The following is a 26,287-nucleotide window of genomic DNA, read 5'->3' as shown; positions in this document are numbered from 1 at the left end:
AACATTGTGGTGTTATTTTACCTGAAATGCATTTGGTCCTTTGTAGAATTTTGACTCAGTCATACAAAAACAAACAATTAAGCCACATAAGGGGAAACCTAGTTAGTCATCTTTGATTAATCTCCTCGTTCATCTTCCAAGCATCCACGTGAACACCAATGAGTAGATGGGACAGGCGGGACTTGCAGTGCTCCGAGTGTCTCAAATAGCACCAAGATATATTTCTGTGTTTTGAAACAGGTGGTTGCTGACACGCGCAAGCAATGAATAACATGTACACGTTAAATTGCGGTTAGGGTGTAAGGAACAGAAATTTAAATAAGCAAATTATGAGGATCCAAAAGGAGAATCCAATGGTGTTTAAATAAGCAAATTACTGTATATGTCCAAAAGTATGTGCTCGAACATATCATTCTAAAATCCTGGGCTTTAATATGGAGTTGGTCCCCCCCTTTGCTGCTATAACAGCCTCCACGATTCTGGGAAGTCAAATTCTGACACCGATCTTGACAAACCATTTCTGTATGGACCTTGCTTTGTGCACAGGGGCATTCTCATGCTGAAACAGGAAAGTGCCTTCCCCAAACTGTTGCCACAAAGTTGGACGCACAGACTCGTCTAGACTGTCAATGTGCTGTAGCTTTAAGATTTCCCTTCACTGGAACTAAGGGGCCTAGCCCGAACCATGAAAAACAACCGCAGACCATTATTCCTCCATCAAACTTTATAGTTTGTCAGACTGTCAGATAGATAGTGAAGCACGATTCATCACGCCAGAGAATGTGTTTCCACTGCGCCACAGACCAGTGGTGTTGACCTTCACACCACTCCAGCCGGCGCTTGGCTGTGTGCGGCTACTTGGCCATGGAAACCCATTTCATGAAGCTCCCAACGAACAGTTCTTATGCTGACTTTTTTCCCAGAGGGAGTTTGGAACTCTGTAGTGAGTGTTGCAACTGAGGACAGACGATTTTTACCACTACAGCGTCCCTGTTCTGTGAGCTTGTGTGGACCACCACTTTGCGGTTGAGCCGTTGTTGCACCTAGACGTTTCCACTTCACAACAGCAGCACTTAGTTGACCAGGGCAGCTCTAGCTGGGCAGAAATTTGATGAACTGATTTGTTGGAAAGGTGGCATTCTATGACGGTGCCACATTGAAAGTCACTGAGCTCTTCAGTAAGGCCATTCTGCTGCCAATGGTTGTCTATGGAGATTGCATGGCTGTGCGCTAGATTTTATACACCTTTAAGCAACAGGTGTGGCTGAAATAGACGAACCCACATACACTATATAAACACAAAAGTATGAAGATGCAAAGGGGAATCTAATAGTGTGTGTGCCAACCGTGGGCCCTGCCAGGCGGCAGAGTGTGTGTAGCAGAGTTTGGAGCGTGCGGTGGGGCATGTCAGTCTTGAGCTTCCGCAGGCGGCCTTTGGGGAAGAGCTTCATGAAGTTGTGCACATCCAGCAGGATCTTGTCCAGAGTAAGACTGCTTATGGTGTCTGGTAGGAACTTGATCATACGCCATAGACACTACACACACAGAGAGAGAGGGGTTTAAATTACATACACAAAATCATACACAGGTCCTTGATGGCATGGAGCTCGAACTCAGTGATGTACTTGGTGGTGCAGACACCCAAGCACATCACTGAGACTGAGCTCCCTGCCATCCAGGACCTCTCAGGCAGTGTGAAAGGAAGGCCCAGAAAATTGTTAAACTCCAGCCAGCCTGTTCTCCCAAATTCCGCACAGCAAGCGGTACTGGAAAATCAAGTCTAACACCAACAGAGTCATAAGACTGCTAAAGAGCAAAAAAAACAAAAACAATTTGCTTACACACAATCTATGCTGCTGCTACTCGAACATACACTGAGTATACAAAACATTAACACCTTCCGAATATTGAATTTAGCTTTTTTTTTTTTTTTTTTGCCCTCAGAAAAGCCTAAATTTGTCATGGCATGGACTCTGCAAGGGGTCGAAAGCATTCCACAGGGATGCTGGCCCATGTTGACGACAACGCTTCCCACAGTTAAGTTGGCTGGACGTCTTTTGGGTGGGTGGACCATTCTTGATGCATGGAAATCGTTAAGCGTGATAAAACCCAGCTGCATTGCAATTCTTGACACTCAAACCTGAGAGCTGATTGTCCTATATCGTGGAATTGAACGCTTTAGTAGGATTCTCTTCACAATTGGCTGTGACAATTGCAACTCAAATGGGTGCAACTTTTGCTGACAATATCAATACATTTAGGAAACAAAACACATTTTAGAAGGATGGGATCCACCCAAATCATTTGGGTTCCTGGATCCTTTCACAGCATTAAGGCTGCATTAATCCCTACCATTGTGTCGCTGAGTCAATGATTTAGCAAATGTATTATACCAGGGGCATTGGTAGACGATGCAAGTAACCTAATTTATGTCCCTCTAACTTCCCTAAATGCCTCTGCTGATCCTACAGCTATTGTATGGAGCAATCATGCGTCTACAATCATGTGCCCTAGTAGGAAGGGCAAGTCACCTTCCACTAACATAAATAACATGAGAATATCTACTTCTTCTAAGCTTCCCAGTAAAGCAATGAAAACAAGCAAGCATCCAAGAAAAGTTCTCAAAATAGCCCACGTGAACACATGTAGCTTAAGAAACAAGGTTCATGAAATCAATAACTTGCTAGTAATAGATGACTGATATTCTGACCATCACTGTAACTCACTTAGACAATACCTAGCAAAAAAGTTACTAATAAGAATGCACCCATTAAGAAAACGACTAAAAACTTAAATCCACAGGGATTTAAACATTTTATGGTTGAGAGGGATGAGGCAAAAGGAACGGTAAATAAGTCTGACTACACCGCTCGTGCCACGTGCGCGAGCGTTGCAGTCAGCCTGTTATATTGTCGATTAAACAGAGGGTGTTCTTTAATAAGCCTCTCCAACAATCCAGGAAGATTACTTTTTTCAATCTTTATTAACGACATGCCACTGGCTTTGAGTAAAGCCATTGTGACCATGTATGCAGATGACTCAACACTATACGAGTCAGCTACTACAGCAACTGAAAGGACTGCAACACTACATAGATCTGCACTTAGTTTCAGAATGTGTGGCAAGGAATAAGTTAGTCCTACATTTTTCCAAAACTAAAATGCATTGTATTTGGGACAAATCATTCACAAAACCCTACACCTAAACTAAATATTGTAATGAATAATGTGGAAAATGAGCACGTTGAGGTGAATAAACTGCTTGCTTGGAGTAACCCTGGATTGTAAACGGTCATGGTCAAAACATTGATACAACAGTAACTAAGATGGCAAAAAGTCTGTCCATAATAAACTGCTGCTCTACCTTAAGTACTAACAAGGCAGGTCCTACAGGCCCTAGTTTTGTGGCACCTTGACTACTGTTCAGTCATGTGGTCAGGTGCCACAAAGAGAGGCTTAGGAAAATTGCAATTGGCTTAGAACAGGATACAGAGCTGGCCCTCGGATGTACACAGAAAGCTAACAATAATATCCATGTCAATCTTTCCTAGCTAAAAGTGGAGAGACTGACTTGATCACTAGTTATATTTGTGAGAGGTATTGAAACACTTAAAAAGCACCGAGCTGTGTGTTTAAATGACTAGCACACAGCTCAGACACCCATGCAGAGTGCACAAGACATGCCACCAGAGCTCTTTTCACAGTCCAAGTCCAGAACAGACTATGGGAGGTACACAGTACGACAGAGCCATGACTACATGAAACTCTATTCCACATCAGATAACTGATGCAAGCAGTAGAAACAGATGTAAAAATAAACCTTATGGAAAAGCAGAGACTGTGAAGCAACAAACATAAGTGCATACGCACTAAAATATATCAACTCAGCAAAAAATAATAATAATAATATCCTCACTGTCAACTGCGTTTATTTTCAGCAAAATGAACATTTCTGGGGGGGGGGGGGGGGGGAAATGGCCCTAGCCCTCACCCGCCGATCCAACAGGTCCTAGACATGCTCAATGGGATTGAGATCCGGCTCTTCGCTGGCCATGGCAGAACACTGACATTCCTGTCTTGCAGGAAATCACACACAGAATGAGCAGTATGGCTGGTGGCATTGTCATGCTGGAGGGTCATGTCAGGATGAGCCTGCAGGAAGGGTACCACATGAGGGAGGAGGATGTCTTCCCTGTAACGCACAGCGTTGAGATTGCCTGCAATGACAACAAGCTCAGTCCGATGATGCCGTGACACAATGCCTCAGACTATGACGGACCCTCCACCTCCAAATCGATCCCGCTCCAGAGTACAGGCCTTGGTGTAACGCGCATTCCTTCGACGATAAACGCGAATCCGACCACCCCGGTGAGATAGAAATGCAACCCGTCAATGAAGAGCACTATTTGCCAGTCCTGTCTGGTCCAGCGACGGCGGGTTTGTGCCCATACGCGATGTTGCCGGTGATGTCTGGTGAGGACCTGCCTTTACAACAGGCCTACAAGCCCTCAGTCCAGCCTATTGTGGACAGTCTGAGCACTGATGGAGGGATTGTGCGTTCCTGGTGTAACTCGGGCAGTTGTTGTTGCAATCCTGCACCTGTCCCGCAGGTGTGCTGTTCGGATGTACCGATCCTGTGCAGGTGTTAAACGTGGTCTGCCACTGCGAGGATGATCAGCTGTCCATCCTGTTTCCCTGTAGCGCTGTCTTAGGCCTCTCACACTACGGACATTGCAATTGATTGCCCTGGCCACCTACGCAGTTCTCATGCCTCCTTGCAGCATGCCTAAGGCATGTTCACGAAGATAGAACCTGGGCATCTTTCTTTTGGGGTTTTTCCAGAGTCAGTAGAAAGGCCTCTTTGGTGTCCTAAGTTTTCATAACTGTGACCTTAATTGCCTACTGTCTAAGCTGTTAGTGTCTTAACGGCCGTTCCACAGGTGCATGTTCATTAATTGTTTATGGTTCATTGAACAAGCATCGGAAACCCTTTACAATGAAGATCTGTGAAGTTATTTGGATTTTTACGAATTATCTTTGAAAGACAGGGTCCTGAAAAAGAGCAGTTTCTTTTTTTGCTTAGTGAATATACAAACCTCTATTTAACTAGGCAAGTCAGTTAAGAACAAATTCTTATTTACAATAACGGCCTACCCCAGAAGACGCTGGGCCAATTCTGCACTGCCATATGGGACTCCCAATCACGGTCGGGTGTGAAACAGCCTTTATTCGAACCAGGGACTGTAGTGACGCCTCTTGCGCTGAGATGCAGTGCCTTAGGCCGCTGCGCCACAGACATCGATTTTGTGTTGTAGATATGTGGTAGTGGAGCACGGGCCTGAGAGGGCACACTTAGTGTGCTGTGAATTCTGTTATGAAAGTATTATGTTTAAAAAAAAATGTGTAACTACCGTAATATTGTAGGACCCCAGGAAGAGTAGCTGCCACCTTGGCATAATAAATACAAACCAGTGCACCTGGCAACTACTACCACACCCCGTTCAAAAGGTACTTAAATATTTTGTCTTGCCCATTCACTCTCTGAATGGCACACACACAATCCATGGCTCAATTGTCTCAAGGGTTAAAAATCCTTCTTAAACCTGTCTTCTTCACTGATTGAAGTGGATTTAACAGGTGACATCACTAAGGGATCATAGCTTTCACCTGGATTCACTTTGCCCGTCGATGTCAAGGAAAGAGCAGGAGTTCATAATGTTTTGTACAGTGTATACCCTGATGCCTAGTCACTTTACACCTATACATATCTACCCTACCACTCCAGTACGCCTGCACATTGAAAAAATTGTATTGGCACTGACCCTGTATTTCGCTTACTTTGTGCTCTTGTTATTTCTTGTGTGTTTTTGTTCTACCAGACTATTTTTTTTAATAAAAGTACTGAAATGTGATTACCACATTGTTGGGAAAGAGCAAGAAAGGGATTTCAATGAACTAGCCCACATGACAACAAAAAAATAATAAACAGGACAGTGGAGAAAAAGGAAGCAATATAAAGTTGACAAATAGGTACAGTTGAAGTTGGAAGATTACATACACTTACGTTGGAATAATTAAAATTCGTATTTCAAACACTCCACAAATTACTTGTTAAAGTATAGTTTTGGCAAGTTAGTTAGGATATCTACTTTGTTCATGACACAAGTAACTTTTCCAACAATTGTTTACAGAATTGTTTATTTCACTGCATCAATTCCAGCGGGTCAGAAGTTTACATATACTTAGTTGACTGTGCCTTTAAAGAGCTTGGAAAATTCCAGAAAATTGTCAGAAGATTCTAATAGGCTAATTGACATCATTTGAGTCAATTGGAGGTGTATTTCAAGGTCTACCTTCAAACTCAGTGCCTCTTTGCTTAACATCATAGGAAAAAGAAATCAGCCAAGACCTCAAAAATAATTGTAGACCTCCACAAGTCTTGTTCATCTGAGGGAGCAATTTCTAAACACCTGAAGATACCACGTTCATCTGTACAAACAATAGTACGCAAGTATAAACACCATGGGACCAGGAGATGCGTTCTGTCTTAGAGATGAACGTACTTTGGTGCTTAAAGTACAAATCAATCCCAGAACAGCAAAGGACCTTGTGAAGATGCTGGAGGAAACAGGTACAAAAGTATCTACACTGCTCAAAAAAATAAAGGGAACACTTAAACAACACAATGTAACTCCAAATCAATCACACTTCTGTGAAATCAAACTTCCACTTAGGAAGCAAGACTGATTTGACAATAAATTTCACATGCTGTTGTGCAAATGGAATAGACAACAGGTGGAAATTATAGACAATTAGCAAGACACCCCCAATAAAGGAGTGGTTCTACAGGTGGGGACCACAGACCACTTCTCAGTTCCTATGCTTCCTGGCTGATGTTTTGCTAACTTTTGAATGCTGGCAGTGCTTTCACTCTAGTGGTAGCATGAGACGGAGTCTACAACCCACACAAGTGGCTCAGGTAGTGCAGCTCATCCAGGATGGCACATCAATGCGAGCTGTGACAAGGTTTGCCGTGTCTGTCAGCGTAGTGTCCAGAGCATGGAGGTGCTACCAGGAGACAGGCCAGTACATCAGGAGACGTGGAGGAGGCCGATGGAGGGCATCAACCCAGCAGCAGGACTGCTACCTCCGCCTTTGTGCAAGGAGGAGCACTGCCAGAGCCCTGCAAAATGACCTCCAGCAGGCCACAAATGTTCATGTGTCTGCTCAAACGGTCAGAAACAGACTCCATGAGGGTGGTATGAGGGCCCGATGTCCACAGGTGGAGGTTGTGCTTACAGCCCAACACCGTGCAGGACGTTTTTCATTTGCCAGAGAACACCAAGATTGGCAAATTCCCCACTGGCGCCCTGTGCTCTTCACAGATGAAAGCAGGTTCACACTGAGCACACGTGACAGTCTGGAGACACCGTGGAGAACATTCTGCTGCCTGCAACATCCTCCAGCATGACCAGTTTGGCGATGGGTCAGTCATGGTGTGGGGTGGCATTTCTTTGGGGGGCCGCACAGCCCTCCATGTGCTCGCCAGAGGTAGCCTGACTGCCATTAGGTACCGAGATGAGATCCTCAGACCCCTTGTGAGACCATATGCTGGTGCGGTTGGCCCTGGGTTCCTGCAAGACAATGCTAGACCTCATGTGGCTGGAGTGTGTCAGCAGTTCCTACAAGAGGAAGGCATTGATGCTATGGACTGGCCCGCCCGTTCCCCAGACCTGAATCCAATTGAGCACATCATGTCTCGCTCCATCCACCAACGCCACGTTGCACCACAGACTGTCCAGGAGTTGGCGGATGCTTTAGTCCAGGTCTGGGAGAAGATCCCTCAGGAGACTATTCGCCATCTCATCAGGAGCATGCCCAGGCGTTGTAGGGAGGTCATACAGGCACGTGGAGGCCACACACACACACACACTACTGAGCCTCATTTTGACTTGTTTTAAGGACATTACATCAAAGTTGGATCAGCCTGTAGTGTGGTTTTCCACTTTAATTTTGAGTGTGACTCCAAATCCATTTCCATTGATAATTTGTGTGATTTTGTTGTCAGCACAATCAACTATGTAAAGAAAAAAAATATTTAATAAGAATATTTCATTCATTCAGATCTAGGATGTGTTATTTTAGTGTTCCCTTTATTTTTTGGAGCAGTGTATATCCAAATAACCTGAAAGGCCACTCAGCAAGGAAGAAGCCACTGCTCCAAAACCACCATAAAAAAAGCCAGACTACGGTTTGCAACTGCACATGGGGTAAAGATCATACTTTTTGAAGAAATGTCCTCTGGTCTGATGAAACAAAAATACAACTGTTATGGCATAATGACCAGCATTATGTTTGGAGGAAAAAGGGGGAGGCTTCATGAGGTAGGAAAATTATGTGGATATATTGAAGCAATATCAAGACATCAGTCAGGAAGTTAAAGCTTGGTCGCAATTGGGTCTTCCAAATGGACAATGACCCCAAGCATACTTCCAAAGTTGTGGCAAAATGGCTTAAGGACAACAAAGTCAAGGTACTAGAGTGGTCATCAAAAGACATTTGTGGGCAGAACAGAAAAAGCGTGTGCGAGCAAGGAGGCCTACAAACCTGACTCAGTTACACCAGCTCTGTCAGGAGGAATGGGCCAAAATTCACCCAACTTATTGTGGGAAGCTTGTGAAAGGCTCCCCAAAACGTTTGACCCAAGTCAAACAATTTAAAGGCAATGCTACCAAAAACTAATTGTGTAGGTAAACTTCTGACCCACTGGGAATGTGATGAAAGAAAAGCTGAAATAAATAATTCTCTACGATTATTCTGACATTTCACATTCTTAAAACAAAGTGGTGACCCTAACTGACCTAAAACAGGGACTTCTTACTCGGCTTAAATGTCAGGAATTGTGAAAAACTGAGTTTAAATGTATTTGGCTAAGGTGCATGTAAACTTCCGACTTCAACTGTATGTTTTTCACAAATTGGAACACACACAGTTCTACCTTCATGATGAGTTCAGAGAATTTGGGGGAGCCAGCAGAGGACAGGAGGCTGTCCTGCAGTAGCACCAGAAGAGCACTGGAGAGAAAGAGGTGACAGCACATTAATAAACATAACAGTAACTGCCAGAAGACCATCTGATCAGTCTTCTTCAATTCTGCATCCTACAAGTGAATACACTAATACAATTTGATTGTTACAGGTCCGTTTTATCCAGTGTGCAGTAAACCACACAGGGGTGGACCATGGCCTTATTTCTATTACATCACATTGGATGTGTAATAACGTAGGTGCACAGGTCGAGAGAAATGTAAGTAGTTAAGGTGACTGACAGTGACACAGGCAATACCGCCTTGCACACAAGCCTGCATCTAGCTGATATGAGGTGTAATCATTATTCCCAACTGTGGCAAATGCACTTTCTATTGGACAAATACAGGTCAGTCCCTCCACGTTTTTGATTCCTTCCGTTTAGCAACTGAATCGGCGGAATGAATACACCTGTGATCACCCGCACACACAGTTCACTTCCATAGCAGCCAAATACAGCATCACTTTATGTCTTGCATCTATGCGCTTTCCTCTTCTCACCTTTTCCCTTGGTCTTCAGTGCACAACACAACAGTCTGTGAGCAAGCGCAAAAACCAATCCAAGCCAAGCCTTCATACCATAGTGGCTAACCAGCCTACATTGTCACCATATTAATCTTAGTCAACAAACTAGAATTAAACCACGTTAGTAAACCCACAATCCAATCCATGTGTACAATCATGCAGTAGTGTACAGCAAGCAGTTACACCGGCCGGCCCTGGTAATAATAAATTAATAAAACCAGAAGCTTATCTTGACCTGGAAGTTGCAGTGTTTGATAGCTAACAAATATAATTTCAGTCAGGTCAGGTTGAGTCGGACAAATTAGCTGCATTAGATAAGTGCTGCTGCTTGTCCTAAGTTTTTCCCGGAAGTCATTATAAAATCACTAAGTCGATGGAAGGGGGTGAGAACCATGAGCCGTCTAGGTTTTGTATTGAAGTCAATGTACCCAGAGGACAGACACAAGTTGTCCTGCGGCTACACCATGGTGCTACCCTAGAGGGTGCTGTTAAGGCTACTGTAGAGCTTCACTGCAAAACAGTGTTTTAATCGGTTATTTGGTGACGTTAATATATTTAGTATAGTTATCTAAAAAAAGGAAACATTTAATGTGTCACTATTTTAATTTCAAAAACAGTAGAATTCTCCTCCCGACACACACCTGAGTATGTTGGTCTGGTCTGAGGCCTCGAAGAGTCGTCTCAGCAGCATGTTAACAGAGCGGATGAGCTGCTGTCCCTCCTGGCTCTCCTCTATCCGGGGGTCCAGCAGTACTGTCACCAGACCCTGGACAAGGTCCTTAAGCACCCCCATGGAGGCTTCCCTTGCCAGCCGCGCCACACCAAACAACTAGGGAGAGATGGTATAATGTACACTATTATTATTAGTAGACCCTGATGGAAATAATGTGCAAATGTTGTTTTTGTCTTACTCTCAATCATCTTAAAATGCAGTGTATTCATTTGTGTGGCTGAACAAAGCCCAATTTATTCAACTACAATCTCTATCACATAAGTCTATATGAAAGATCTAAAACAGACCGAATCTTAAATATGAACAAAAATAAGAAATAAAAACAGGAATGGGAAATTTAATTAAATAGCTACACTCATGTTTGTGATATTAATTGCGGTCTATGTTACAGCTGAATAAAAATGTATTGAGAAACACTGGCAGGTTTTTTTTATTTTTTTATTTTTTACTTAACTACAATATCTAAGTCTAAACCATGCTTGAAACTCCAGTTCTAACTGAATTTGTAAAACATTGCCACTCGCACAATTGGAGTAAATAAGTCGGCAATGGAAAACGGACCCCCCCCCACTAACAAACTCCAAAACAGCTTTTAAGTTCTCACGATTTCATTAAGAATCACTTCCCCTGACTGCTTTTCAGAATAAATGTTTCCCTACCTATGGCTCTCGCAACTTGAATGAAAAACACAAGCCGACTAGGTATGTAGGTTAACTATTCTACTATAGGGTTGTCTGATTTTGTTTTAATAACATTGCAACAATGGAACTGGAAAGTTGCATAAGCTTTGAATGACTTTGCCAGCAGCTACAGTAGGCTACACATCGCTGTCGGGAATACAATTCGTAGAACATGCCTCAAACCAGCCCCCACCCTTGAGATTTTCATTGCGGAGCTACACTGGTCTCAAAAACAACCACCTGAATCCATGACGGAAAGCCATCGCAGTGACGGAGAACTTTAACCCCTGAGTATTGCAAACATAAGCACGACACAGGCAGTCTTCTTAGCTGCTGAGATATATGCAGATATTTAGGCAAGCATATCAAACAAGCAGTCAAAATAGCAATGTAATGTTACTTTCTCATCATTTGAGAGCATTGGCTCGTTCTCTTTTCAGCAACTCACTACGATATGGCAGCATACTATGGAGATAATCAAATAGTACACAGTCTAAAGCAGTAGTTGACAAATGACAGTGAATAATAGTGCACAAGGCTATGCAAAATGAACTCGCCCATTATCAGACTGCTTATTGTTCCGGATACATGTTTGGCTGCCCAGAGGTGGAACAGCTAGGTAGCCTACTCATTGAGAAGTGAAATAGCAGTTAGTTGGGCCTGTGGGGGGTTAAAACAGTTATTTGCCACAACGCAGAACTCAAGTGGGGTGTTACATGCAGCCATCTAGGAAGGATCTAAAACAAGAGAGACAGACATTAAGTTTAATGTCTTTTTATCATCATTGGCTAAGCACTAGGCTTGTTCATTTTTCAGGATCTCTGGCTAGTGGCTACGATATGGCAGCAACTAAAAATTAGCCTACACCACACAAAACACTGGCTGTTTTTGCTCCAATGCAATGTGAAGGGAAGGTCCTGCTTGTGCAACTGCAATATCCATCACAGACAGGTTGTATAGCCTTCTTAATATAATTGATCTGGCCATCTACAGTGGGGGGGAACAAGTATTTGATAACCTGCTAAATCGGCAGTGTTTCCTACTTACAAAGTATGTAGAGGCCTGTAATTTTTTTATCATAGGTACACTTCAACTGTGAGAGACTGTATCTAAAACAAAAATCCAGAAAATCAGTGTATGTTTAAAGAAATTAATTAACATTTTATTGCATGACATAAGTATTTGATCACCTACCAACCAGTAAGAATTCCAGCCTTCACAGACATGTTAGTTTTTCTTTAAGAATCCCTCCTGTTCTCCACTCATTACCTGTATTAACTGCACCTGTCTGAACTCGTTACCTGTATAAAAGACACCTGTCCACACACTCAATCAAACAGACTCCAACCTCTCCACAATGGCCAAAACCAGAGAGCCTTGTAAGGACATCAGGGATAAAATTGTCGACGTGCACAAGGTTGGGATGGGCTAAAGGACATTAGGCAAGCAACTTGGTGAGAACTGTTGGTGCAATTATTAGAAAATGGAAGAAGTTCAAGATGACGGTCAATCACCCTCGGTCTGGCTCCATGCAAGATCTCACCTCGTGGGGCATCAATGATCATGAGGAAGGTGAGGGATCAGCCCAGAACTACACGGCAGGACCTGGTCAATGACCTGAAGAGAGCTGGGACCACAGTCTCAAAGAAAATCATTAGTAACACACTACGCCGTCATGGATTAAAATCCTGCAGCGCACGCAAGGTCCCCCTGCTCAAGCCAGCGCATGTCCAGGCCCGTCTGAAGTTTGCCTATGACCATCTGGATGTTCCAGAGGAGGAATGGGAGAAGGTCATGTGGTCTGATGAGACAAAAATAGAGCTTTTTGGTCTAAACTCCACTCGCCATGTTTGGAGGAAAAAGGATGAGTAGAACCTCAAGAACATCATCCCAACCGTGAAGCATGGAGGTGGAAATATCCTTATTTGGGGATGCTTTTCTGCAAAGGGGACAGGACGACTGCACCGTATTGAGGGGAGGATGATGGGGACATGTATCACGAGATCTTGGCCAACAACCTCCTTCCCTCAGTAAGAGCATTGAAGATGGGTCGTGGCTGGGTCTTCCAGCATAACAACGACCCGAAACACACAGCCAGGGCAACTAAGGAGTGGCTCCATAAGAAGCATCTCAAGGTCCTGGAGTGGCCTAGCAAGTCTCCAGACCTGAACCCAATAGAACATCTTTGGAGGGAGCTGAAAGTCTGTTGCCCAGCGACAGCCCCAAAACCTGAAGGATCTGGAGAAGGTCTGTATGGAGGAGTGGGCCAAAATCCCTGCTGCAGTGTGTGCAAACCTGGTCAAGAACTACAGGAAACATATGATCCCTGTAATTGCAAACAAAGGTTTCTGTACCAAATATTAAGTTCTGCTTTTCTGATGTATCAAATACTTATGTCATGCAATAAAATGCAAATTAATTACTTAAAAATCATTCAATGTGATTTTTAGATTTTTGTTTTAGATTCCGTCTCTCACAGTTGAAGTATACCTATGATAAAAATTACAGACCTCTACATGCTTTGTAAGTAGAAAAACCTGCAAGATCGGCAGTGTATCAAATACTTGTTCTCCCCACTGTATACATTGGAAAGCTTGTTCAAATCGTCATAGGGTTTTTATTTCAGCCGTTCAGAAATATGAGGTAGAGACATAGGCTACATTATTATGGTAAAGAAGGGGGTGAGTAAAGAGAAACAAAATAGGTTTCCAGAGGGGCGTGAGCGAAAACTCTATTCCCAGTCACGGCCTTAAAAAAGATACAATAGAGGTGACCTTTTTTCCTGGTAATTTGTAAGCAATTACAGCAATGACAATGAACAAATCAGAACTGATCCTTGCATAAATGTTTATACTCAACAAAAAAAAGTATAATTCCAGTTAGTCTTATACACAGCATCCCAGTAAGAGTAATTGCAACACTACACAGTCAAAGCAGTACATTAAATAAATGGTATTAGTGCTCCAACTCAGTGTGCTCATCAGTTTTTATCTTAGGTCAATGCACAGCAGGATAGCAAGCAAACATAGGGTGTGCCTAACTGATGTGGCCGTGTGAAGGCTGGATAAGTGGGAGCAGCCAGGACCCTTGTAGTGATGCAAGGCTTCAGTAAATCACTAATCACCCCCAAGTGCAAAATCAGAGCTCCCCTACCCCGTAACGAGACGGAGAGGCCTCCTCTAACTCCAACCTTTTAGGCAAATGATTCCAATTGGAGTACAGCTTGTCATTAGTACAAGTTGAAGAAAATGGATAACCTATAATAGCTGTATTATATTTTCTATCAGACCTGGCTGAGATGTCTTAGAATACAGTTTGTTTTCTTCCACTATAATAAAAATACATTACCAAGGATATGTGGACACCTGCTCGAACATCTCATTCCAAAAGCATGGACATTCATTTGGAGTTGGTCCCCCCTTTGCAGCTATAACAGCCGCCACTCTTCTGGGAAGGCTTTCCACTAGATGTTAGAACATTGCTGCGGGGACTTGCTTCCATTCAGCCACGAGAGCTTTATTGAGGTCGGGGACTGAAGTTGGGCGATTAGACCTGGCTCGCAGTCAGCTTTGTAAGTCATTCCAAAGCTGTTCGATGGGGTTGAGGTTAGGGCTCTGCAGGTCAGTCAAGTTATCCCACAATGAGCGACATAATTATCTTACTGTTTTCGTGACATCCAAATTGGTAGTTATATTCTTGTCCCATCGCTGCAACTCCCATACAGAAGTGAAGGTCGAGAGCCACGCGTCGCCCGAAACAAGACCATGCCAAGCCGCACTGCTTCTTGACACAGCTCGCTTAACCCGGGAGCCAGACGCATCAATGTGTCAGAGGAAACGCAGTAAAACTGGCAAGTGCTCGGCCCGCCACAGGAGTCGCTAGAGCACGATGCCAGCCAAACCCTACTCTAACTCGGACGACGGTGAGCCAATTGTGCTCTGCCTCATGGGTCTCTAGGTCGCAGCCGGCTGCGCCACAGCCCATGATCGTACCTGGATGTGTAGTGTAGTGATGCCTCAAGCACTGCCTAAGACCTCTGCACCACTCGGGAGGCCCTGACAAACCATTTCTATATGGCCCTCACTTTGTGCATGGGTGCATTTTCATGCTGAAACAGGGAAGGGCCTTCCCCAAACTGTTGCCACAAAGTTGGAAGCACAGAATCTAGAATGTCATTTTAACATTAGGATTTCCCTTCACTGGAATTAAGAGGCCTAGCCCGAACCATGTAAAAATATTATTCGTCCACCAAACTTTATATTTGGTACGATGCAGTCAGGCAGGTTTATTTTACCTTTATTTAACTAGGCAAGTCAGTTAAGAACAAATTCTTATTTTCAATGACGGCCTAGGAACAGTGGGTTAACTGCCGGTTCAGGGGCAGAACGACAGATTTGTACCTTGTCAGCTCGGGGATTTGAACTTGCAACCTTCCGGTTACTAGTCCAACGCTCTAACCACTAGACTACGCTGCCGTAGCGTTGTCATGGCATCCGCCAAACCCAGTCATCCATTGGATTGCCAAATGGTGAAGCGTGACTCATCACTCCAGAGAACGCGTTTCCACTGCTCCACAGTCCAATGGCGGCAAGCTTTACAACACGCCAGCCGAAGCTTGGCATTGCCCATGGTGATCTTAGGCTTGTATGCAGCTGTCGACGAACAGTTCTTGTGCAGACGTGTTGCAACTGAGGACAGATTTTATGCCCTACGCTCTTCAGCACATGGCAGTCCCGTTCTGTGAGCTTGTGTGGCCTACCACTTTGCGGCTGAGCAGTTGTTGCTCCTAGACGTTTCCACTTCACAATAACAGCACTTAATTGACTGGTTCCGCTCTAGCAGGGCAGACATTTTATGACCTGACTTGATGGAATGGTGGCATCTAATGGCGATGCCATGTTGAGTCACTGAGTGCTTCAGTAAAGCCATTCTACTGCCAAAGTTTGTCTATGGAGATAGCGCACACAGCCATGCTATTATACACCAACAAGTGTGGCTGAAATAGCCAAATCCACCCATTTGAAGAGGTTTCCACATATGCTATATATACACAAAAGTATATTGTACCTACAACTCAATTAAATATTTGTTTAATTAACCCCTTTGGGCTAGGGGGCAGTATTTTGACATTTGGTTGAAAAGGATGCCCAAAGTAAACTGCCTGTTTCTCAGGCCCAGAAGCTAGGATATGTATATAATTGGTAGATTTGGATAGAAAACACTGTCTTTAACACCGTTAAAGACAACGATTCTCCATCTTACATGCTACCATTTATTTACATATTAGGGTACCTGAGGTTTGATTATGAACGTTGTTTGACTTGTTTGGAGAAGTTTATTGGTAACGTTTGGGATTCATTTTGATGGAGGGAAACCGGTGGATTGTTGAATGAAGTGCGCCAGCTAAACTGAGTTTTTGGGGATATAAAGGACTTTATCAAACAAAAGGACCATTTGTGATGTAGCTGTGACCTTTGAGTGCCAACAGAACATCTTCAAAAGGTAAGGCATTAATTTTATCGCTATTTCTGACTTTCGTGGCACACCTGCCTGGTTGAAATATGTTTTTCATGGTATTGTATGTTGGGCGCTGTACTCAGATAATCGCACGGTGTGCTTTCGCAGTAAAGCCCTTTTGAAATCTGACACAGGCTGGATTAGCAAGAAGTTAAGCTTTTTTTCTGTGATGTAATGACACCTGTATTTTCATGAATGTTAAATATTCATATTTCTCTCATTTGGTGCTCTGCAATTTCACCAGATGTTGTCGAGGTGGGTCGTTAGCGGAACGCCAGAATGGTTCATTGAAACGGCTTCAATTAGGGCCAAATATGAACAACCTCAATTAAAAATTTCTCAATTACAGCAAATCATGCTATTAACACAATTCATTTATTTATTTTATGACAGCCCTAAGACACATACACACACCTTTCGTCCCATACTCACTGTAAGCATGTTTCCAATGGCACAGCTGTAGAGTTTGAAGATGTCCTCCCTGGGAAGGCGTGTGTCAGCCATGTGTGTGCTGTGGGCCAGACGGAGCTGGAGGGAGGTAGCGATGAGGAACTGATCTGTGTGACCAACCATCACCTCCGCAATGCTTTCCTGACGAAGCACCTCGTCTATCTACAGGGGGAGAGGAGAGAAGGTAATGGAAATACAACTGTAAATGAGGGTGAGAGAAAGAAGAGATATGGGTGAGCATGTGGGTGCATTCATGTGTGTATAGCCGTACACACAATAGCACATCTGTGTACACAAAAACTAAACCTTTGGATTTGTAGCAGAAAGATTGTGTGTGTACCTGTGCAAGGGCCTTCATGCTAGTGTTAATATCACCAGAGGCCACCTGGGAGATAACCAAGTTGATGGTGGAGGAGGGACCTGCGTGCAGCTCATCAAAGTGGGTGGGAACTGGGCGAAGCCTGTGGAGGAAGGACACCGTCAGAGGCACAGGACGACAAGTGTAGTGCAGTGCTTGGGCTCTGACATGTAGTGGGTGAATGGGTGAGAGCGTATGTAACTTAGTTGGGGAAGAGTTGCTTGCTGAGTTGCAGCGTTTGTCAACTCAGACCTGGGTTGAGATACATTACCAACACTACATTATCAAACGTATGTAGACACCTGCTCATTTAACATCTCATTCCAAAATCATGGGCATTAATATAGAGTTGGTCCCCTCTTTGCTGCTATAATAGCCTTCACTCTTCTGGGAAAGCTTTCCACTAGAACATTTCTGCTGGGACTTGCTTACATTCAGCCACAGGAGCATTAGTGAGGTTGGACACAGGCTGAAAGCCTTATCCACGCATTTAAAGGTCACATACTGTCTACATACTTTTGTATATATAGTGTAACTGTTTGATTCACCAGGTCAGGCAGTTTACTGACAAAGGGGTGTGTAGTAAACTCTTACTTGGGCTCTGGGATGATAACAGGGTCTAGCAAGTCCCCTAGTTTGTGTTTAACCAGATCAGGCAGCACAACAGACGTTTGGTCACTCTCCAGCTGCTCCAGCAGATCCAGGTCCAGATGGAACTCCCCAACAGGGCAAACATGGGAGGGCTCAGCCTGCTGGGACTGGACCAGAGCATTCAGACGGATCTGACTGGAAGGGGGAGGAGAACATAAGGGCAGACAAAAAAAGCTAAACATTTGAAATCACGTCTGTGCCAGTATTACATAAATGAACCCACAAAGCTTCATCTTTTTGTGAAAATATTTCAATGTCAAAGGAACACAGTCAAATAAGGTAGTAGAAAACATAAGTGAAAAGGTAGGTGAAGAGAATAGAGCTCGAGATACAAGTAATGTATTCTCGGTACAGATTAATTGAGGGGAAGGTTGCATACCTGAGTTTTATAGGGGGTTGCGCTCTGTTGGAGGGCTTCTGTGGAAGGCTGGCATTGGGGTGAGTGGGCAGAGCCTTCTCTTCTCCCTGTTTGGGGGTAGGGGCTGTGGAGGCTAGGGTCTTCTTCGCTGAGCGTTTGATCCTCTCCTCCAACATGCTCATGTCCTTCTCCGACAGCTAAAGAGGACAAAGCGCAGTCGGACTGATCGACAATGGCTACACAGCAGTTGGACTGCGCAGAAACATTGACAAATCACAACTCTGTGCAGAGCCCTACATCAACCAATCCCCAGAAACACTTAGGATATGACACCAACACTTGTAAGCACATAACTTTAATTAGAGATGTGACAAATGGATAACTTTGCGTGAGGTTTAAACCGCCATAAAATTCCATGTCAATTCACAATGCAGAATGGTCCCATTTCATATATGACCACCAGGGCTAGGCAATTAAATCTACCGCAGTCATATACCCTTGAAAGTGCCTTGGCTACGGCATGTTTGTCTGCAAGGGTACACTGCAGCTTTTTAAATGACGACAAAGTCCCGCTTCAGAAGCGACAGTAACGTACATCACTAGGCGACCAGAATTGTCAACCAAATAATCGAGCTGCTTGCGCACAGACCACTCTCTCCTAAGAAAGTACTTTAAAGTTAGTTAACTACTGTGACTTAACACATTTAGTATAAAGAAAACATCTGCTGGGAATCAACTAAGAATCAGTATTTTTGGAACAAGAGAAAAATTAATAGTACTTCCAACACAGAACACTTGCATCTTTCATAGTGAGGGCAAGGGCAATGTGGAGGCAGGTTAGCCACCAGGTGCAGAAGCCTGCACTAGGCTCATTTAAATAAACAATCAAAAGCTGTCTCGCAATTGAATGCTGTATTAACAATTTCTTGGCTTGGAATGTCCCGCAACTTCAGTAAAGGAAGGCTTATCATCAATGAATAAGATACAACAGACCGAACTCACACAGAAGAGAAAGCACAGGCAAGCCCAGTTGCACTGATTTTAACAGAATTTTCTTATATATACACAGTTGAAGTCAGAAGTTTACATACACCTTAGCCAAATACATTTAAGTTTCACAATTCCTGACATTTAATCCATGTAAAAATTCCCGGTCTTCGGTCAGTTAGGATCACCACTTTATTTTAAGAATGTGAAATCTAAAAAAGATAATTATTTCATTCAGCTTTTATTTCTTTCATCACATTCCCAGTGGGTCAGAAGTTTACATACACTCAATTAGTATTTGGTAGCATTGCCTTTAAATTGTTTGACTTAGGACGTTTTGGTTAGCCTTCCACAAGCTTCCCACAATAAGTTGGGTGAATTTTTCCTCCTGACAGAGCTGGTTTAAATGAGTCAGGGTTGTAGGCCTCCTTGCTCACCCACGCTTTTTCAGTTCTGCCCACAAAGTTTATGGGATTGAGGTTAGGGCTTTGTGATGGCCACTAATACCTCGACTTTGTTGCCCTTAAGCCATTTTGCCACAACTTGGAAGTATGCTTGGGGTCATTGTCCATTTGTTAGACTCATTTGCAACCAAGCTTTAACTTCCTGACTGATATCTTGAGATGTTGCTTCAATATATCCACAATTTTCCTTTCCTCATGACGCCATCTATTTTGTGAAGTGCACCAATCCCTCCTGCAGCAAAGCACCCCCCCAACATGATGCTGCCACCCCTGTGCTTCATGGTTGGGATGATGTTCCTCGGCTTGCAAGCCTCCCCCTTGTTCCTCCAAACATAATGATGGTCATTATGTACAAAGTTGTATTTTTGTTTCATCAGACCAGAGGACATTTCTCCAAAAAGTACGATCTTCGTCCCCATGCAGTTGCAAACGTTTGTACAGATGAACGTGGTACCTTCAGGCTTTTGGAAATTGCTCCCAAGGATGAACCAGACTTGGTCTACAATTATTTTTCTGAGGTATTGGCCGATTTCTTTTGGTTTTCCCATGATGTCAAGCAAAGAGCAGCATTTGAGTTTGACTTGCTAAAAACTATAGTTTGTTAACCAGAAATTTGTGGAGTGGTTCAAAAACAAGTTAATGACTTCAACCTCATTGTATGTAAACTTCCGACTTCAACTGTATATTATTTTTCCATTAGGGAATTTTCTTCACGTTAAGGGTGCCGATTTCATTTTGACATTCACACCCCTAATTTGAATAGCAAGCAGTTTCATCGGAATACAAAATATGAACACAAGAACATAAAATGGACAGCGTTAACAATGTTGGCATGTATTTGTTAGCACGTACAAGGGAGAGACCGTTAAGTCAGGCTGGAGGAGTGCTGTTATTTTTAAAGCAAGGACCTCAAAATTGCTTACATTTCCTCACCGTCAAGTTGACAAAAATAATCCTCTCTCCATCTTTCTTGGAATTTTATGCTCCCTGACTGTCTAGCTTTCATTTTGGTGATCGTTAGCAAGCAGGACAGAAAATAGACCATGTAGAAATGATGAACCTACATATGTTTATTTATTTTACTCAAACCACCAACATGCTGCAGTGAAACGACTTGTGGCCGCGGGCCTCATCTTTAACACCATTGCACGAACATGACAAGTCTATCGGATGGTGGATGGCGGGTCAGATGGCCCGTGTACATACAGAACTAGCGCAACTCTTATGCCGTTTATAGACGTGATCTGTTGCTGGAAGTGACAAAGTGTATGTTTGTGTTGTCTCACATCCATAGATAAACTACACCCACATTACGAGTTAAAGAGTGAGACTGCGGAGTGAAACCTACATGGCCGATGAGTTTGTAGACTTGCTCGCCGCAGACGTTGTAGACCGTCACCACGGTATTGAGGGCTGTGTTGCGGACGGACGTGTCTCGGTCTCCAATGTGTACAGCAATCTCTTTCAGGGACTTGGCGGCAGTCGGCTGGCAAACAGACATGCCGTAAAATCCAATGAGACAACCCAGCTCCTCCAAGCACTCTGAGGACGGGAGAGACAATTCCAGGGAGTTAGATTGATAGAGAACACCATCTTTGTAATAAAATGAGCCAACATTGCCTTTGAATATGAACATTGTGGTATATAGTCCTGGGGTAGGTTAAGGCATTTAAAGTAATTTTTAATAGTATGACAAAAAAAATCCCTGTTTAAGACTGAGTCACATGGGTGTCCCCCCAGAGAGTATACAGGACACTAATTTAGTAGCTAGTTAGCTATCTAGCTAAGTGGTTAGCTTCTTCCAAAAATGAAGCATTCGCTTACAGATACAGAAGATGTCAACAGTAGTCAAGTGGTTACATAAATTGTTATAATTATTAGATGAGGCTTACCAACACAATTGTCAAAACTGATGGGTGATTGCAAGGAAATGCTATAACCACATCTAGCTAAGTGGATGGGTCATTATTGTCTAGACATATACACATGTTCATGAAATATAATAGGTCGTAATCATCTGAAACGTGGCTAATTTGATGGGTCATGTAATAATCCGGCCAAAGTGGAGTCTTGTTTAGACATGTAAATAATAAACCGGCATAATCCCAACTCATATAATACCAATACAAACGGTCATAGCTGTAGTATGAATCTGGAGGTAGCTAAAGCTAACAAACTAGGTTCAATGTTAGCCAGCTAACATTAGGCTGTAATTAGCAATGCAAATGGCTTTCTGATTAGAATATTACTACACAGATCATACACAACATTAGCAAGCAAGTTGGAGGCGTGCATGGCCATGAAGTCATGGGTGAACAGGGAGTAAAGGAGGGGGCTGAGCACACACCCTTGTGGGGCCCGTGTTGAGGATCAGTGAATTGGTGCTGTTGTTTCCTACCTGCACTACTTGGGGGCGGCCCCGTCGAGAAGTTCAGGACCCATTTGCACAGGGCAGGGTTCAGCACCCAGGGCCCCGAGCTTAATAAGCTTGGAGTGTATGAATGGTGTTGAAGACTGCGCTCTAGTCAATGAACAGCAATCTTCGATAGGTATTCCTCTTGGTCAGATTGGGATCAGGCAGTGTACAGTGCAATGGCGATTGCATCGTCTGTGGATCTATTGAGGCGGTATGCAAACTGAAGTGGGTCAAGGGAACAATGGTTAACATCTTGAAGCAAGTGGGGACAGCAGACTTGGATAGGGAGAGATTGAATATATCCGTGAATACTCCAGCCAGCTGGTCTGTCCACGCTCTGAGGACGCGGCTAGGGATGCAGTCTGGGCCGGCAGCCTTGTGATGTCTTACTGACGTCAGCCACAAAGAACCACAGAAAACCGGCCATGTTGGTGGCACTGTGTTATCCTTAAAACGGAGGATGGTGTTCAGCTTGTCCGGGAGAAAAACGGTGTCCGCGACGTGGCTTGTTTTCCCTTTGTAGTCCGTCTAGTGTCTGAGCCGCTGAATTGCGACTCCACTGTCTCTGTACTGACATTTTGCCTGTGATTGCCTTGAGGGAAAAACACACTATTGAACCATATTCCCAGTCACCTTGCCATGGAAAAATGCAGTGGTTCACGCTGTCAATTTTGCACAAATGCCACCATCTATCCACATTTTCTGGTTGGGTAGGTGTTAGCCACAGTGGGAACATCACCAACACTTCCTGATATACTCAATCACCATGTCCGTGTAAACGTCAATGTTATTGACGAGGACACTCCGAACATAACCCAGTCCAAGTGATCAAAGCATCGATTCCAATTGGTCAAGCCAGCATTTAATAGCACGAGTACTTCCTTTTTGAGTTTCTGCCTTTAGAATGACAGCAGCAAAATAGAGTCATGATCTGACTTGCCAAAGGAAGAGCAGAGGGCCTTGTAGGTCAACCCGGAGCAAGTACTACAGTCAATGTGTTGGTAGAAAGCGATAACTCTTTCTGCAAATATGCTTTGTTTAAAATCCCCAGCTACAATAAATGCGGCCTCGGGTTATGTGGTTTCCAGTTTGCACAAAGTACAGTGTAGTTCCTTGAGGGCCGTCGTGGTATTGGCTTGAGGGAATATACACGGCTGACTATAACCAAAGATAATTCTCTTGGGAGGTATTACGGTCGGCATTTCATTGTGAGGTATTCTAGGTCGGGTAAACAAAAGGACTTGAGTTTCTGTATGTTATCACAATCACACCATGAGTAGTTAATCATTAAACATACACCACCGCCTTTCTTCTTCCTGGAGAGTTTATTTTACCTTTCTGCGCAATGTACTGAGAACTCAGCTGGCTGTATGGACGTGGACAGTATATCCTGAGAGAGCCATGTTTCAGTGAAAGAATGTTACTCTGGAAGAAGATCCTCGCCCTGAGCTCATCTACTTTATTGTGCAGAGACTGAACATTAGCGAGTAACATACTCGGAAGCGGTGGATGTGTGCATGCCTCGAGTCAGACTAGAAGTCAACTCCGAATACCTCTTCTCCACAGATTTCGTCTTGGAGCAACCTCTGGTATAATTTCAATTGCCTCGGGGGTACGAACAAAGGATCCAATTAAGGAAAGTCATATTCCTGGTTGTAATGCTGGTGAGTTACCACCACTCTGATCTCCAAAAGACCTTTCCGTCTGTAATAACAAAACATTTCCTGGGCTAGTAATGTAATAAAACAAAAACAAAATCCTGCTTAGAAGCAAAGCTGCCATGTCTGTCAGCGCATAAACTACAGACAAACACAATTGCACTTTCTATCCATGGAAATTTGAATGCACAGAGATACCATGAGATCCTGAGGCCCATTGTAAGTAGAGGTCGACCGATTAATTAGGGCCGATTTCAAAACAAAGCTGTGTTTTTTTTTTTACACCTTTATTTAATCTTTATTTAACCAGTTGGATTTAGGGGGCGCTATTTAAATTTTTGGATGAAAAACGTTCCCGTTTTAAAACAAGATATTTTGTCACGAAAAGATGCACGACTATGCATATAATTGACAGCTTTGGAAAGAAAGCTTCCAAAACTGCAAAGATATTGTCTGTGAGTGCCACAGAACTGATGTTACAGGTGAAACCCAGATAAAAATCCAACCAGGAAGTGCAGCATTTTTTGAAACCGCCTCATGTCAATGACTCCTTATATGGCTGTGAATGAGCTACGAATGAGCTTACGTTTTCCACGTTTTCCCCAAGGTGTCTACAGCATTGTGATGTCTTTTTAGGCATTTCCCTTGAAGAATGGCTGTAAGGGACCAAATATGGCATGTGGTCACATGGTGTCTCCCGCAGAAAACCTTGCGTAAAATACTGAGGTAGCCATTTTTCCAATCGCTTCTTATGAGAAACCAACTGCCTCGGCGGATATATTATCGAATATATTTGTTAAAAACACCTTGAGGATGGATCCTAAACAACGTTTGCTGTGTTTCTGTCGATATTATGTAGCTAATTTTGAAAAAAGTTTGGCGTTATAGTTGTAGCATTTTTCGGTCGATTTCTCAGCCAAGCATGGTGAAGAAACGGGAGCTTTTCCGCCTACAAAAATAATATTTTGGGAAAAAAGGAACATATGCTATCTAACTGGGAGTCTCCTGAGTGAAAGCATCCGAAGTTCTTCAAAGGTAAATTATTTAATTTGGTTGCTTTTCTTATCTTCGTGAAAAAGTTGCCTGCTGCCAGCAGAGCCTAGCATAGCATTATGCCATGATAAACTTACAAATGCTTGTCTAGCGTTGGCTGTAACGCATATTTAGAAAATCTGAGATGGCAGTGTTGTTAACAAAAGGCTAAGCTTGTGCTAGAATATATTTATTTCATTTAATTTGCGATTTTCATGAATAGGAAAAGTTTATAGGGGTATTTATGTCCGTTGTGTTATGCTAATGCGTTTGAGGCTATGATTTCGCTCCCGGATACAGGTTTGCTCGTCGCAACTGGTTAACTAGGCAAGTCAGGTAAGAACACATTCTTATTTTCTATGACGGCCTAGGAACGGTGGGTTAACTGCCTCGTTCAGGGGCAGAAAGACATATTTTCACCTTGTCAGCTCGATGGATACAATCTTGAAACTTTACAGTTAACTAGTCCAATGCAATAACGACCTGCCTCTCTCTCGTTGCACTCCACAAGGACTGCCTGTTATGCAAATGCAGTAAGCCAAGGTAAATTGCTAGCTAGCATTAAACTTATCTTATAAAAAACAATCATAATCACTAGTTAACTACACATGGTTGATGATATTAATAGATATTATCTAGCGTCTCCTGTGTTGCATATAATCTGACTGAGCGGTGGTAGGCAGAAGCAGGCGCTTAAACATTCATTCAAACAGCACTTTCATGCGTTTTGCCAGCAGCCCTTCGTTGTGCGTCAAGCATTGCGCTGTTTATGACTTATCGCTAACCTATCAACTCTGGAGATGAGGCTGGTGTGACCGAAGTGAAATGGCTGGCTAGTTTGCGCGCGCTAATAGCGTTTCAAACAACGCTCTGAGCCTTGCGGTGGTTGTTTCCCTTGCTCTGTATGGGTAACGCTGCTTCGATGTGGTGGCTGTTGTCGTTGTGTTGCTGGTTCGAGCCCAGGGAGGAGCGAGGAGAGGGACGGAAGCTATACTGTTACACTGGCAATACTAAAGTGCCTACAAGAACATCCAATAGTCAAAGGTTAATGAAATACAAATGGTATAGAGGGAAATAGTCCTATAACTACAACCTAAAACTTCTTACCTGGGAATTTTGAAGACTCATGTTAAGGAACCACCAGCTTTCATATGTTCTCATTTTCTGAATAAGGAACTGAAACGTTAGCTTTCTTACATAGCACATATTGCACTTTTCGTTCTTCTCCAACACTTTGTTTTTGCATTATTTAAACCAAATTGAACATGTTTCATTATCTACTTGAGGCTAAATGGATTTTATTGATGTATTATATTAAGTGTTAATTCAGTATTGTTGTAATTGTCATTATTATTATTTTTAAAACCGGCCGA

At 43.3% G+C, this 26,287-nt stretch overlaps 1 protein-coding gene across 2 annotated transcripts in view; it reads right to left on the bottom strand.

Annotated features, from left to right (window-relative positions):
- LOC109884645 (cytoskeleton-associated protein 5) overlaps positions 1 to 26,287 on the bottom strand; it is an 85,056-nt gene that overhangs the window by 4,073 nt on the left and 54,696 nt on the right. For both annotated transcript variants that reach the window (XM_031808027.1, XM_020476593.2), the window contains 8 exons: positions 21,157 to 21,350; positions 18,379 to 18,554; positions 17,943 to 18,134; positions 17,331 to 17,451; positions 16,973 to 17,152; positions 10,252 to 10,439; positions 8,998 to 9,073; positions 1,347 to 1,535 (listed from right to left, as the gene is read on the bottom strand). In XM_031808027.1, the coding sequence (XP_031663887.1) occupies positions 1,347 to 1,535; positions 8,998 to 9,073; positions 10,252 to 10,439; positions 16,973 to 17,152; positions 17,331 to 17,451; positions 17,943 to 18,134; positions 18,379 to 18,554; positions 21,157 to 21,350 (1,316 nt within the window). The remainder of the gene's footprint in view (positions 1 to 1,346; positions 1,536 to 8,997; positions 9,074 to 10,251; positions 10,440 to 16,972; positions 17,153 to 17,330; positions 17,452 to 17,942; positions 18,135 to 18,378; positions 18,555 to 21,156; positions 21,351 to 26,287) is intronic.

Source organism: Oncorhynchus kisutch, linkage group LG3, assembly GCF_002021735.2.
Source record: "Oncorhynchus kisutch isolate 150728-3 linkage group LG3, Okis_V2, whole genome shotgun sequence".
Taxonomy (NCBI): Eukaryota; Metazoa; Chordata; class Actinopteri; order Salmoniformes; family Salmonidae; genus Oncorhynchus; species Oncorhynchus kisutch.
This window is presented reverse-complemented; position numbering and strand designations above follow the sequence as displayed.